The 15460-nt window shown below is 44.8% G+C and overlaps 1 protein-coding gene across 5 annotated transcripts in view; it reads right to left on the reverse strand.

Annotated features, from left to right (window-relative positions):
• Positions 1-3179: 3179 nt before the first annotated feature.
• tspan4a (tetraspanin 4a) overlaps positions 3180-15460 on the reverse strand; it is a 130573-nt gene continuing 118292 nt past the window's right edge. For all 5 annotated transcript variants that reach the window (XM_052063303.1, XM_052063304.1, XM_052063301.1 and 2 more), the window contains 2 exons: positions 6401-6484; positions 3180-3640 (listed from right to left, as the gene is read on the reverse strand). In XM_052063303.1, coding sequence (XP_051919263.1) covers positions 3572-3640; positions 6401-6484 — 153 coding nt within the window. In that variant the 3' untranslated portion in view covers positions 3180-3571. The remainder of the gene's footprint in view (positions 3641-6400; positions 6485-15460) is intronic.

Consider the following 15460-nt stretch of genomic DNA (forward strand, 5'->3'; position numbering starts at 1 on the left):
GCTGCCTTGCATCTGCTGAATGCACAACTGCTCTGTGCCTCTGACATCTCGCACCCACTACAGCGGGTTCAGAGCGTGGTTTTACATTTATTCAAATTACAAATATATAGACTGGCTTTTTCATGAGCACGTGGATACTTCAGGCCAGGGGAGCTACTCACTCCAGACTGTTCAATCAATCAATCTACCAAATGTTATTTCTACAGCACTTTTCACACATAAAAATCCAATGTTATTGCCCCCTCAAATATTGTTTATTTTTCTGCAAGTTGAGATCATAACTGTTTGTAGAGGTAATCTTGCGAGTCATCTCCAGTGACGTCATGTGCTACCAACTTGTGTGGAGGCATATTTTACCTGAATTACCGTTGGACATTTTATTTTTGTGGTATATTGACAAGCATTCGTTTGCAATTTCCCCTGTGTTTTGGTTGAGAGACATGACATCTCCGGGCATTCCCACACATTTGCCGTATGTTCTCTATAAAGTCTTTCCACGAACTGATGGGGTGAACGATGGTGTCAAGCTAATTTGCAATTCTTCCCACTCATCCTCAAACATATTCTGAACTGTGTTTGCCTCTTTATTGCAGACAGTCGAAATGGCTGACTCCTCTTTTGTGGATTGACGATTCACAAGCCGGAGGGTGTGAAGCTTTTCAAATATCGTTTTTCTTCTTTCATGTACAGTAGGTGCTATGAGACTTTGGTACAGACTTCATTTAGTGGTTGGTCACATAAAGTGGATTTCAGTTCCAGAGCATCTCCGCCCATCACCAAAGCCGCAGAGGTTTATTGTTTACATTGACGCGATACGAGAGAAGAGTGGCGCTTGGGTAGTGAGCTGAGACTGCCTGAGGAAAAAAAAAGGAATGTTTCAGCATCCAAGTGATTTGTGAACAATTCACACATATGAGTTTTGCTCCCCTATCAAATATTTATTGAGGGGTTTGTAATATTACATCATTAAGTTAATTTATCGTAATTTAAAAAATGGCTGAGTTGTGTATTCGGTTTCTGAGAGACATAGAGTGGCTGTAAAAAATTTACGGCAATCGCATTGTGCATGTTGTAATAACGGTTTATCTACATGCAGGCAGTGAGACAGATTTTCAGGCCTGCAGTTCTGCCCAGCGCACTTTAGCACTTCACAATAGCACTCATAACTCTGTCACAGAGAAGTCAATGTTTATCATACCATCCACACACATCCAAAACCTTATTCAACACACTCATGATACAAGTCGGAGCAAACCTACCGATAAGTAAAAAGCAGCGTTTTGCCAAGCTTAACTGAATAGATCATGCCATTTAGATTTTCATTGCCTTGATTTGATTGTACTCATAGTGTAGCTCAGGGGTGCCCATTATGTCGATCCTGATCTATCGGTAGATCTAAGACAGGTCCCAAGTAGATCCGAGGAGTGCAGAGGAGAAAAAAAACAAACAAACATTTGTGTGTCTTTGTACAATACATGTTAGTAATATATATTTTTGTGTTAATGTACACTGCACCCTAATCATCCTATCAGTCTCATTTTCACCCAAAAATATTTAAAAATTTAAATAAAGCAGGTAAATCTTGAATTTACGGTGGCGCATTATTACGTCACCAGAAGTTGTTAGCGCTCAGTAGATTGCAATTGCAGTTTGTGATCAGAGCTGTTGCGCTCTATCTTTTATCGTCATTATTCTCATTCAGAGTTTGCTTCGTGTTCAATTCACCGAGAGCACGGGCAAAGAATAGGAATCGAAGAGGGCCCAGGGAAACACTTTAAAATGGTACGTGTGAGCTATGATAGTTAACAGGCTGCAAAAGTGCATCGCAGGCCTCAGTTTTAGGCTGTTTTTCATCATGCCGTGTGTGTGTGTGTGTGTGCGCGCCGGAAAGGGTAGATCCTAGGAGGCTAGTTGATCGAAAAGTAGATCGTCGATCCAAAAGGTTTTGTCTCTACTAAAGACAACTTGGTGTCAAATTTGCACTAAAATCAACTGTAAATTTTGTCTTGAAACATGTCGGTGATATAAATTACTTATGGTGCTCCAGATGGGCTGCTGACTACATAGACCTAAAATGCATCATCACAATACAGGCAGTGTGTCGTTTAAATGGCATGAAAGGCAGGTAAAAGGATTGGTGGGGGGGGGGCTCTCAAATCTGTGAGACAAGCCTCTCCTCCTCTATCTTATTGGACTGATAGTCCTAAATGGAAGAGGCTAGGCGTAGCGTATACTCTGTGGATTGCATTACTGTCGCATTTGTCTTGCTTGAAGAATAAAATACAAAAGCCCACATATGTCATCACACGAGCTGTGTTTGTGCCTCCTGTCATTTATGTAAGATGGTTGAAAAGATGGAGGCAGCAGGCAATGCTGTGGAATGACTCATTTTACGATGTATTCTCGTATGATTTTCTTTTCTTCTGATGATTCTTACAACTGACCTCCGGAAGGTTGCAGCACCGGTAGGTGCAGCGAAATAACACCACTTTCAAACGCCTGCTCCTGTCTCCTTCGGGAAAAGAATGCTTTCATATTGCTTCTGAATACATGCGGCTCGCAGCATATGTGAATAATTCAATTAAGGGAAGGCTTCGTGATGCTACACAGGGGCCTTGTGACTGTGATTTTTGCTCAAGGTATGTCCCAAAACAGCAAAAATTGCAGGAGTTAACTGCTTGCTGAGTTTGAACCCAAAGCTTTATGAAATATTCCATCAGTGTGTCTGATGTGTGTTTAAAGTATGGATTACAGTTGACAGCCAACGATAGGAGGAAGAATTTATGGGAACTCAAAAGACCCGAAGGAGGCTTCAGAGTTTCCAAAGTAATCTTTGTCATTGGAGCTCTTATTGGAGCTGGAGGGGAAACAGCCCAGGGCCGTTTGGATGCATCCTGCTTCGGACTTTAAATACCTGTGAGAATGTTTGCATTGCATGTATTATTATTATTATTGCGGATGCTTTGATTCTTCCGCTTCATGTCAATCCACCTCACAACGCCGTGTTTCATTCAGTACAGCCGGGGAGTTATTTTGGGTGCGAAACGGACTACATTGTGTTCTATTTTTCTGTTTACACCAGCACTAGTCTTTGTCACATCAAGGATTTCAGACGCCAATACAACAGGATTACGCACTGAAAGCCTCAAGCATTTTGCGATGAGCAATGACACACTGACTGTGCGAGAGATCAAAACATTTAATAGACACCATCGCAGGGGACATGCACTTGCAGCACTTCAACAGTGCACTTTTCTCACGGAGCTTCTCCTTTTGGAAACACATAAAAACAAAATAATTTAAAACAAATACATTAAAAACACTGTTTAACACACGCCCGTTTATACGGCTAGGTAAAATAACAGAAATTAGTATTTGACACAGCAAATCATAGGAAACGCATGACACCGAGACTGTGCTTGTTTGAAAGTGAGCGGCTAAGATATGAAGTGACAACGCCCCTGACGAAATGTCAGGAGGAAGGTCAGAAAGAAGGAGAGGAGGGAAATTGCATCCATCCGCCTTAAGTGCAGGGACGTTGCAGATGTGCTCGCGGACGTCGGTTTGAGCGTTAAGCGTAGAAGGTTTCTACTTTGACTGCCTGACAGAACATCGTCATGGAGAACACCAGGCCCAGGATCTGGAAAACATCAAATATTCAAGATTCATATTCATTTTAAATGAGGATGAATCAATTCATACATGCTCAATTGCCACGTCATCTAAGTCCAGTATTTGAAGAGCTGTATCAAAGATTCAGTCTTTCGTAACAATGGACAATTGTAAATTCAACTGTTAGATCTACATTATCATCACCATCATCAACGTTACCATTAGGAATAGATGGATTATCATCCTGATTGATTACTGGCACCATTGTTTGTCAATACACTGAATATTAGCATCTTTTTTTTTTTTATCTGAAGGCCGAAAAGAGATTAGTTTGAAATGGGGTAACTGAACAAATTTTTTTTATTGATTTATCGATTTACAGATCCATCTATTATCTGATCATCTTATCCTCACGAGGATCACAGGCGTGCTGGAGCCTCTCGCACCATGAACTAGTTGCCATGCATGTTTTGGGGATGTGGGAGGAAACCGAAGTGCCTGGAAAAAAAAAAAACACGCAAACACGGCGAGAACATGTGAACTCCACACATCAAGGCTGACGCCCACAATCGAACCCTGGACCTCTGTGCTGTGAGGCGGACATGCGCACTAGTCAACACCGTGCCACCCATGTATCTTTTGATTTACTGATTTATTTATCTAAATTTTCATTTAGCTATAAGAGAGGAGGGTTACGCGGTGGTTAGGGCGACAGGGTGGGCGACTGGTTAGCACGTCCGCATCATGGCTTTCCTGTGTGACGTTTGCGTGTTCTCCCCATGCCTGCGTGGGTTTTCTCTGGATACTCTGGTTTCTTCCCACATTCCAAACCCATGCATGGTAGGTTGACTGAAGGCTCCAAATTGTCCCTCGGTGTGATTTTGAGCGCGAATGGTTGTTCGTCTATGGGTGTCCTGTGATTGTTTGGCAACCAGTTCAGGGTGTCCCCCGCCTACTGCCTGAAGACAGCTGGGATAGGCTACAGCACGCCCTTCGTGGTGATAAGATGATCAGATAATGGATGGATGGATATAAGAGATGAAGATAATGACACTGTGAGCTCCCTGCACTTTTTGAACAAAGCTGTTTATTCCCGAAATGTCTCCAATTAAAAGAAAAACCATCGACATTTGAAAAATTATTTCAACTTCTTTACTGCCGTTTTAACAAAGTAATTTTGGCTGCAACCCCTTTGCACCTTTGAAAAAAGTCAATCTGTGTATCAAATGCTGTGTCCAGTGAGTCATGGCTCGCATCCCAGCAACAGAAGATTGTGGGTGAAATATGTCATTCTTTACATAAAAGTCGGATTGAGATGAGCTTGTGCTAAGCACCTGCGGTTTTATTAGTGTGGTCTACACATCTAAAAGAGAGTGACACCATGCAAGTACACAAGTTCATCACCATCATTTAACACGAGAGGAAGTAAAGGAAGGGTACACAAGCGTGTCGTAATAAATGACATTTCGGATGATTTATGATTCGGATGTCCAGCAGGTTGCCGGTTAAACTGTAGGTTCAGCCATTTAGTCTCCCGCTCTCGATGTTCACATGGTAAAGTGTCCTTGAGCAACACACTACAAGGATCTGAGATTCTCCCACTGCTTAGCTCAGTGACAAGTGCTCACCCACTCCTTCTGGTTTCTGTTATTTTTTTTTTGTTTTGTTTTCCTTTTAATTTTTTTCTAATGCTGATCCTGCTCAGCTGGGGCCATTCGCTGCTGACTTACACTCATAAGCGGGGCCCTTATAAAAATCTGAATTTGATATGAAATATTATTGTGCAGAGGCAGGCACGAGCTCTGATGTTTTAATGACCTTTCTTTTGAAGCAATTATTTTTGACATATATATAGTAAAGCAATAAATAATAGAACAGGTAGAGTTGGAAGTATTACACAGAAAACATGCTGGTAAGAATCTGGATAAAGGTGCAGATACAGTAGTTTCTTCCTCTCTGATATGCCATTTTAAAAAAAATATTTTTTATTTTAAATGTCTCAAGACAAAACAATGAGCTGTCCAATCAATCCTTGTCAAGATCGTAGTCGAAGAGCACTGCAAATGATAAATAAAGAAATGCTTGAGCAGTAGTGGGGACTCACCGTTCAATTATACAGAGATTTACTAAAATTACACAGATTTTTGTAAATATTAGCCATCATTAATGAAACACTAAAATAAACGTGCTTTTCCGTGCATATTTTGCACTTTAAGAGAGTCGTAATAGAGATTTGTATTTGCATTTAAACTCACTGAGCCGCGGCCGAGTTCTCATATTTCCCAAATAGTTACTCTGGGGAAAAAAAAGATAATGCATCATTTTGCATGAGCCATAATTACATAGATGCTCAAACAGTGTTACGTTGATTACATCTACTTTTTGGTTCATTTGGCTGTATTAGAAGATTCAAAGCACCACTGAGTCTAATGGCTGACTACAAATGAGCATAAAGCTGCCGCAGAAGAGGAGCCACGTGACTGGTGCCTTCAAGAACAGTGTTTCACTTTTTCTGTTGTGCAGGCATATCACGTAGCAATCGGCTGCAAAGCAGATAAAAGAGTTTTATGGAGTGTCAACCCCCCCCGCCCCCCCACCCTTCATGTGGTCTTCAGTGCGAACGCAACAAAGAAGTCCGCGCTTTTGCTGTTCACAGAAATCCTGCAGCACCGCTTAATTCAAAGGACACTGTAAATGTTCGGTTTATCGAACCAAAAGTCATGAGTGTCTGCATGCAATTGGAAATATCAAAAAGAGACACACAAATCACGGGAGTCCCTTTAATTACCTGAGTAAGGGCCGTGCATAGAGCAAAGATCCACAGGGCCACCAGGTTCTCATTAAGCCAGTCCTTCACCCGCTCGTAGCACGGCTGTTGACACACGCACACGCACCAACATAAAAAAGATTCATTTCATGTGAGTCTGTTAGGGGAGAACATGTCGACGACAGCCTAAGGATATTAGTTACTTCATGAATCAGTGTTGCAGTTCTCTTCTAATCTTAATTTTTAGTCTTCCCGAGACATTTTTCTATCCTTCAATGACAATATTTTGGAGCAGGGTATTTTATTATGTTCCAGCCTAACCGTGCCCCAGTGCATAAAGCAAGGTCCATAAAGTGCAAAGTTGCAAAAGTTTTATGCGCCGACACATTTGAGATGAAGTCAAAACTAGATTGTGAGCCAGACCCTCTTTAAGGTCCAACGTCAATGACCACCGACATCATAAATGCTCTTCTGGATGAATGATGTGAAATATTCCCACAGAGACCCTCAAATATTGCAGAATAGTCAAAGGTGCAACCTTTTGCTGTCAATTTTACTTCCAGTATGGGTCACCTATTCTTGATGTAGTCGGTTCAACATACTACATGCATGACTGAAATGTGACTTGCATTCTTGGAGACGCTTTGCTGCTTCTTTGAGGGTCTCGTGGTTTTCACTTTTGCTTTAGTCATCAGCGAGTGAAAAAGCAAGTTCTAAAGCAAGTTGGCCACTGAATCGCAGTGTGTTTAAGGCAATTATCCATCGAACAATTTTCTTCCTTTCCTTCCTGAAACATTTATCTTCTTTCTGTGCTCTACAAATTGACCTTTCTTTCACCAGTCCAAACAACCCGAGCTACGATTATCTGTACGAACTGCACAACTGTCACAGTATTGTATCCTTCCACTGATTACTTGAGTGTTGATTGATACTTTGCACATTGTCCCGCCATCTGTCAGTGGGTGGTACTACTGCACGATGGCACCCTTACATTAGGGAACGCCTTTCGATACTTAGTCATAGTTGCTTGTTATGGATAATACGAGTGTAGCCCGTGATAGCGGAGACAAATTCCTTTTGTGTTCTACATACTTGGCCAATAAAGATGATTCTGATTCTGATTCTTTTTTTTCGAAAATTTTCACCATCTGCGTTATACTTCAAAATCCTTTTTGAAGTTCTGTTTGAGCTAAAATGATATCATCGAGGAAAACTGCAGGAGTGCCCTCTTGGTCAGTGATGGACGGGCATGACAAAAAGGAGTAGAGGTGTCAAAGAAAAGGTGAATGCAAGATTACAAGTGATGGTGGAATGATTTTCAAGAAGGGCTGGGTGGCAAATGTTTGCCCCAGGCAACATTTAGACATTGAGCTCTGGGTCGGCTTTTGATCCGTGCACTTACTTTACACCAGAGTGAAGAACGGGTGAAGCGACTTCTACCATACAGCGCCAGCATTCTCGCTCAATAATTCATTTCTACAGACACAGATAGGTGACTGTACTATTTATAGCTGTTTAGCTCATTCGAGTGGGGGGTCTTAGGCACTGGGACCAGGCACAATGTTTTCATCAGCTGTGGAACTCGTCGGCATCATTACGGACCTAATGAGTACAGTACTAATGATCGGGAGTACAGGGGACTGACGGAGGACTTCGTGGACTGGTGCCTGCAGAACCACCTCCGGATCAACCCCAGGAAAACTAAAGAGCTGGTTGTGGATTCCTGCAGGAAACTGTCTTCACCTACACTGATGAACATACAGGGTACGGACATAGAGAGGGTGACCTCCTATAAGTAGTATCTGCGTGTTATTCTCAACAATAAACTAGACTGGTCTAACAACACAGACGCTCTGATCAGGAAGGGATAGAGCCGACTCTTCCTGCTCAGAAAACTGAGGTCTTTTGGAGTTCGGGGGTCACTCCTTAAAACCTTCTAACACTGTGATGGCCTCAGCTATTCATTATGGCATAGTCGGCTGGTCAGGCAGCATCTCAGCTTGGGACAGAGAGAGACTGGACTGACTGGTCAGGAGGACCAACTCTGTCCTGGGCTGCTCCCTGGACACTCTGGAGGAGTTGGGCAACAGCAGGATGCTAGCCAATCTAAAAGCTATGATGGACAGACCCTCCCACCCCCTCCAGGCCGCCATGACAGCACTGGGCAGCTCCTTCAGCCAGAGGCTGATACTCCCTCACTGCAAGAAGGAGAGGCCGCTCGTTCCTGCCGACTGCTCTCAGGCTATTGAATAGACAGACCTGAAAACCTGGACTCACCCCACTCACCCATTTTTCTTGTACTTATATTTATTATATTTATTTATTTATTTATTTATATAAGTTGTATTTATTTACATACTTTTGTTCTTCTACCTCCCCCTTTCATAATTTTGCTGCTGGAAATTGGGAATTTCTCCATTGTGAGACAAATAATAGTTTTCTTATCTTAACTTATATCATCCAAATTTGAATTAGCTGAATCAGAGCCACATAAACCAAAATCACAATTTGTTTTGGAGTTGCCTGAAACAACAGGAACCAAAAATATATACTTTATATTTCGCAGCACAGGGTACATTCATTCTCAGCAGGATCAATATGGAAAGTAATGCAGTGAGCCTGCTCCAGTGTTATTCATCAAACAAAACCCGGGTGGACCTCAGTGGTGTATCTGAAAATATATAAATCATGTTAGGGAAGTCAGAGCTGATTTGCGAGCTCAAGACGTCACATTTTCTCCAAGCCAAATGACACAACTGATATGTGTGAAAAATGAGCAAATAAGTGAAGTACTGAGAGGATGAGGAGAGGACACGAGAATAAAAAGAGATGTGACCTGAGGCGAGAATAGAGCCAGCAAATACCAAACAAGTCGCACATGACACCATGTATGCCACGTTTGACAATAAAAAAAGGAGAGAAAGTTAGATATGTGTTGCCAATCGATCCTCCATCCATCCATTTTCTGAACCTCTTATCCTCACTAGGGTTACAGACAGAAATATAGAGATGGGAATGGTGTGCAGCAAGTCAGGGTTAATTAAGGATAAAGATGCAAATGTCAGGAGTGATGTATGAGTAAAATGAAAGAGAAGGAAGAACAGAAGAGGCAATTGTGCTGGACTATGAAGTAGCATTGACTGTAAGGGGGAAGTTAGAAAGTCACTAAAGAGGATGAAAAATAGAAAGGCAGTTGGTGCTGATGCATACCTGTCAACTCATACGGTTTATCCATAGTTCATACGGATTTTGTGGTGAATCTTACGTATGTGGCCATATCGCACAAATCATACGGATTCTGAAAATTTCAGTTTTTTGTCTCTCCCCCCCCCCAACAGGCAAAAGGAAAAACGTTTGCTTTTGCCCAGAACGGTGCTCGTCTACTCGAATGCTTTCATTTCCGGAATACAACTCTGAACACAGAATTGCCACTAAGTAGAATGATGATTCTACTTAGTGGCATTACCAGACATTGTATTATGAATATCTACAATAACTACAATTGAAAATTTCGTGTTTTTTTTTCTCTGATGTTATTTTGACATATAAAATGCTTTGGTATGTTCTAAGGAAGGCGGCCCGGTAGTCCAGTGGTTAGCACGTCGGCTTCACAGTCCAGAGGTACCGGGTTCGATTCCAGCTCCGGCCTCCCTGTGTGGAGTTTGCATGTTCTCCCCGGGCCTGCGTGGGTTTTCTCCGGGTGCTCCGGTTTCCTCCCACATTCCAAAGATATGCATGGCAGGCTGATTGACCACTCTAAATTGTCCCTAGGTGTGAGTGTGAGCGTGGATGGTTGTTCGTCTATGTGTGCCCTGCGATTGGCTGGCAACCGATTTAGGGTGTCCCCCGCCTACTGCCCGGAGACGGCTGGGATGGGCTCCAGCACCCCCTGCTACCCTAGTGAGGATCAAGCGGTACGGAAGATGAATGAATGAATGAATGAATGAATGAATGAATGTTATAAGGATTTTTTGCTCTTTATAAGGATTTTTTTGGTAGTTTATAAAGCTTGGTGCTCCGAAAAGTTGACAGGTATGCTGATGACATGCCTGTGAAGGGATGGAAGTATCAAGGAGAGGTGGCTCTCTGACCAGGTTGTTCATAGAATTCTCATAGGTGAAAAGATTCCTGAGCAAAGATTCGTCGAAGCTTGACTCAGGACAGAAGTGGATATTTCTGAAAACCGTATGGTTTCAAGATAAGTACAGCAGATACATAATTTGCCATGGGGCTGTTAGTAGAGAAGTACACCAAAGGTCAGAGGGAGCTGCATTGCGTCTTCGTCGATTTCGAGAAAGCATATGACAGGGTAACCAGACAAGAACTGTGCTGTTGCATGAGTAAATCTGAAGTGGCAGAGACATATCTTTGAATAGCACAGGACATGTATAAGGGTAGCAGAACAGTGGTGAGGTGTGCTTTGGATGTGACAGAGGAATTTAAGGTGGAGGTGGAAGTGCAACAGGGGTACGCTCTCAGCTCCTTTCTCTTTGCAATCGTGATGGCTGGCAGATGAGTTCAGGTTGGAATCACTGTGTCCCATGATGTTTGCAGATGACATTTAGATCAATATTAAAAAAGGGTGGTGTGGGGTGGGGTGTACCTTTAGAGAGGTGGAGGCATGCACCGGGAAAGGAGCGGAACAAAGAAAGGAGCGAGCCGGAGGAGGAAGAGTGGAATTATAGGGAGAAAAGATAGCGAAGGTGGAGGACTTTAGGTACTTGGGATCAACGCTCCAGAGCAACGTTGAGTGGAGTAAAGGTCATGAAGAAACAGACTCAAGCAGGTTGGAAGAAATCGTTAGGAGTGTTATGTGACAGAAGAGTCTTTGCTCGGATGAAGGGGGAGGTCTGTGATGCTGGCTATGTTATACTGATTACAAACAGTGGCACTTAAGTTATGACAGGAAGCAGAACTGGAGATGGAGGAACTGAAGCGATCTAATGAAACACCTAAGAGAAGGTTGATAGATGTAGTGAGGGAAAACATAAAGGTTGTTGATGTAAGAGAGGACACAGAAGATCGGCTTCGATGGAGAAGGATGACATGCTTTGGCGAACCTAACGGGATACGCCAAAAGGTAATGAAGAATCGTTTTGTGGTCGAGTAGTTTGTGGTGATTACCAGATTATAAACATTAGCCATTAGTACAGGTGCTTCTCGCTGCTGCTATTAGTGTTTGCAATTTTGTGCTATTGAGCATTTCTTTAATAATTTCAGTTCCCTTACCATTCCCACCTTGATGTATGAATGATTGTAGTGCATTCAAATTCTAATATGCAACCTTCACAGTCATAAAATAGTACAACTGTATTCGAGCAGCACAGTTGTTAGCAACTTTGCTACACAGAGCTGTAAAGATGGAGAGTGACTTGGCTTTATGCGTCTGAAATATTAATATTTCACATTTTCTGCCATAGCATGAATTAAGCTTATCATAGTTGTCGTGTTATCAAGTCAGGCACACGTGAGTCCAGCTGTCGTGTTAACGTGGATAACTTTTATTGAGCTTTCCCGAAGCGTGTATTCTCTCTCTAGTCACTCTCTCGTCTCCCGCTCTCGACGCACCCCCCATGACGTAGTCGCCCCACGACTCTATCGTCATGCTGTACACAATTACACCACATCTCCCCTTTCTAGAATCATTGGGTAGACTGCCAATGATTCAACAGACCTTGAGGATTATTCTGCCTCGTAGTTGAGAGGTCTGCTCGTATCTCAGCCTGTGTCAAAGGATCACATGCACAAAAACAAATGTCATTCTTATTTTCAACAATGGCTCCAACACACATATGTTCTGCAACCAGCTAGACATTGTAGAGCGAACAAAACAGCACGTTCAAACACATCACACCATATACCTCCCCCGTTACGTTTTTTTTTTTTTTTTAAATTCAAACAACCTTACAAGCAGAGCCTCATCGATTGTACCGAAACCGTAGGAGGAAGGGTGGGGGGGGGGGGGGGGCTTATAAGTCCAACCTGGTTGGTTTCACCACGACTCTCCCAAACCTGGTCTTGGTATTTGGAGTAGCTGGCGGGTCTGGAAGGTTCTGCTGCGGTGGTTCAGCCGATGGTTTTGCTGTAACGCTTCCCAAGAACTGTTCCACTGCACCACGGTCACTCTGCTCAGGCGAGGACCTCATTGGGATGAGATGACGACGGTTTCGTCTGATGGTCCGATGGGGCCCCTCCACCAGATATGATCGTGGGGAAGCATGTCTTTCAATGATGGCTCCTTCTCCTCCTTGGTCCTTAATCCACACATCCTGTCCTGGGTCGAGTCTGACGAGGTTCTGTGCCCGATGCCGCATGTTGTAACGTTGAGCATCTTTTGTCCTCTTCTCCCGTTCACTCCGTACAACGGCATCTCGGTCAGGGACGGCTGGGTCGAGCAGGGCAGGAAGGACAGGCACCGTTGTGCGGAGTCTCCTCCCCATGAGAAGCTGAGCTGGACTGTACCCGTTTTCGAAAGGGGTAGCCCTGTATGCGAGTAAGGCCAGGTAGGGGTCATCTGCCTTTTTCAAGAGGCCTTTGACCATCTGAACGGCACGTTCTGCCTCGCCATTTCCTTGTGGATATCGTGGGCTATTTGTAATGTGACAGAACCCGTAGGACTCCGCGTTCCGGAGAACTGGGGCCCTCCATCCGAAACTAGAAGGTCGGGGATCCCGTGGTGTGCATAGATCGACTTAAGGTGGCGAATTACCTCATCCGATTTTGAGGAAGCCAACGAAGCTATCTCCACGTACCTTGACATGTAGTCCACAACCAGCAAGTAGGTCTTGCCTCCGAGCACGAACAGATCTGCACCCAACTTCTCCCATGGTCGGCCTGGGTAAGGTGATGGAATCATTGGCTCCCTCCGGTTCCGTCTCTCCTTGCAGCATGTTCGGCAGTTGAGAACCAACTAGTTCAGCTGTTGGCTCAGCCCGGGCCACCATACTGAATGCCGTGCTCGCTGTCTACACTTTACTATGCCTTGGTGACCTTCATGCAGTTTGGCGAGGACATCATTTCTCATGGTTGGGGGTATGACGAGTCTCTGTCCCTTCAGTAAGATTCCGTCGTGAACTGTGAGGAACGCCTGCTCTGCTCTGTACAGCCTGAGTGCCGGTTCATTTAGACCGTGTTCGGGCCAGCCTTCTGTGGACAGCTGCATCACACGTGCACACACACTGTCCCTCCGCAGCTGCTCTCTCAGCTTTCCTAGGTATCCTGTGGTCGCCGGTAGGGTCTACATCACCATGTCCGCGTAGATGTTCGTATCTTCGAACAACTCCTTGTCGGCTGGTGTCTCCACCCTCTCCATGGAAGCTCGAGACAGCGTGTCGGCTGTCCACAAGCACTTTCCTGGGACATGAGAGATGGAGCAAGAATAGCGCATGAGTCGCATCCTGAAGCGTTGGATCCGCGGAGGTAAGGCGTCCAAGGCTTGGGACCCCAGGAGACTCAGGAGAGGCTTGTGGTCCGTCTCCATCAGGAAATGCTTCCCGATGAGAAAGTTTCGAAACCTCTCGCAGGCCCAGGTCAGCGCCAGAGCCTCCTTCTCCACTTGTGCATATCTCTGCTCCGTAGGTGTGAGCGACCGCGACATGTAGGCGATTGGCCTCCATTCTTCCTCCCACTTCTGGAGAAGAACGCCTCCCAACCGGTATGACGACGCGTCTGCAGACACTTTGCTCTCTCTGTTGGGATCGAACATGGTGGCACCGGTGTGGACGTCAGCGCACCTTTTAAATCTTGGAAGGCTCGCGCTTGGTCGACGCCCCACACCCAGCAGTTCTTCTTGGACAGGAGATCACGGAGAGGCTTATCCCTCTCTGCCAGCTGTGGCACAAATTTCCCGAGTTGGGTCAGCATTCCGAGAAAACTTCTCAACTCTGTTGTATTCGTTGGCTCCGGCATCATCCTTACTGCCTCAGTCTTGCCTGGGTCTGGCCTGATGCCTCTGTCTGAGATCACATGGCCTAGAAATGTCACCTCTGACTTTGACAGCTCACACTTTTTGACATTGAGCGTGATGCCTCCCCCCGTGTATCCTCTCCAAAGTAGCATGCAGGCGGGCATCATGCTCCTCCTGTGTTCGGCCCCATATCAGCACATCGTCCATGTGGCAAACAACACCTTCCAGCCCTTCTCTAACCTCTGTTGCCATTCGGTTCTGAAAGTGTTCAGGGGCAGAGGCTATCCCGAAAGGTAGCTGCTTGAAGTAATAGCGCTCAAAGGGTGTGATAAAAGTTGTCAGCTTCTCCAAATGGGGTGTTAGGGGTATTTGCCAAAACCCCATTTTTGCATCCAGCTTACTAAAAATCCTGGCTCCGGCCAGCATCCCCAGTGTTTCCTCCACTGACGGCAGGATATATTTTTCTCTGCACACTGACTCGTTGAGTTTGGTGAGATCAACACAGATACGTACAGCACCTGATTTCTTGGGCACCACCACGATGTCAGCGCACCAGTCTGTTTGCTCCTCGATTCTGCATATCACCCCGAGTCGTTCCATGCGGGATAGCTCTTGCTTGACTTTGTCCAGTAACGGCAATGGAATCCTCCTTGGTGTTTTTAACGAGAAAGGTTCAGCACCAGGTTTCAGCTTGATGTTGTACGGCCGCCACATCACTCCGAGCCCAGTGCATATTTTGGGATAATTCTCTTTTAGTGTCTCTATAGAGACGCTGCCTAGGCGTGCGACGAGCCCAAACCTGCAGCTCACAGATCTCCCCAGCAAGGCAGTATGCACTTGACGAGCGATGTACACATCTTCCATCACCTCCCTATCACCTTTCCTCAGCAGCAGCCTGGCGACGCCCACGACCTCAAGCGGGCTCCTCCCTGGTCCCAGGAGTCGTTTTGTTGCCTTTCTGAGTTTAGGGAGATTGTTTTTGTACGTGCCCCTGAAAACTGTGTGTGGCAGAACGGTGACATCAGCGCCCGTGTCAATTTTGAACATCACTCCACGCTGATTGATGTCAATTTTGACCATCCACGGGTCACGGTCTGTCATAACACTGTCAAGGAGGAACCCCTCCTCGTCCTCATCTTCTTCGTCCCCTGTAACTTCGTGTGCAGATTTAGACT

This window comes from Hippocampus zosterae, chromosome 4 (assembly GCF_025434085.1).
Source record: "Hippocampus zosterae strain Florida chromosome 4, ASM2543408v3, whole genome shotgun sequence".
NCBI classification, from domain to species: Eukaryota; Metazoa; Chordata; class Actinopteri; order Syngnathiformes; family Syngnathidae; genus Hippocampus; species Hippocampus zosterae.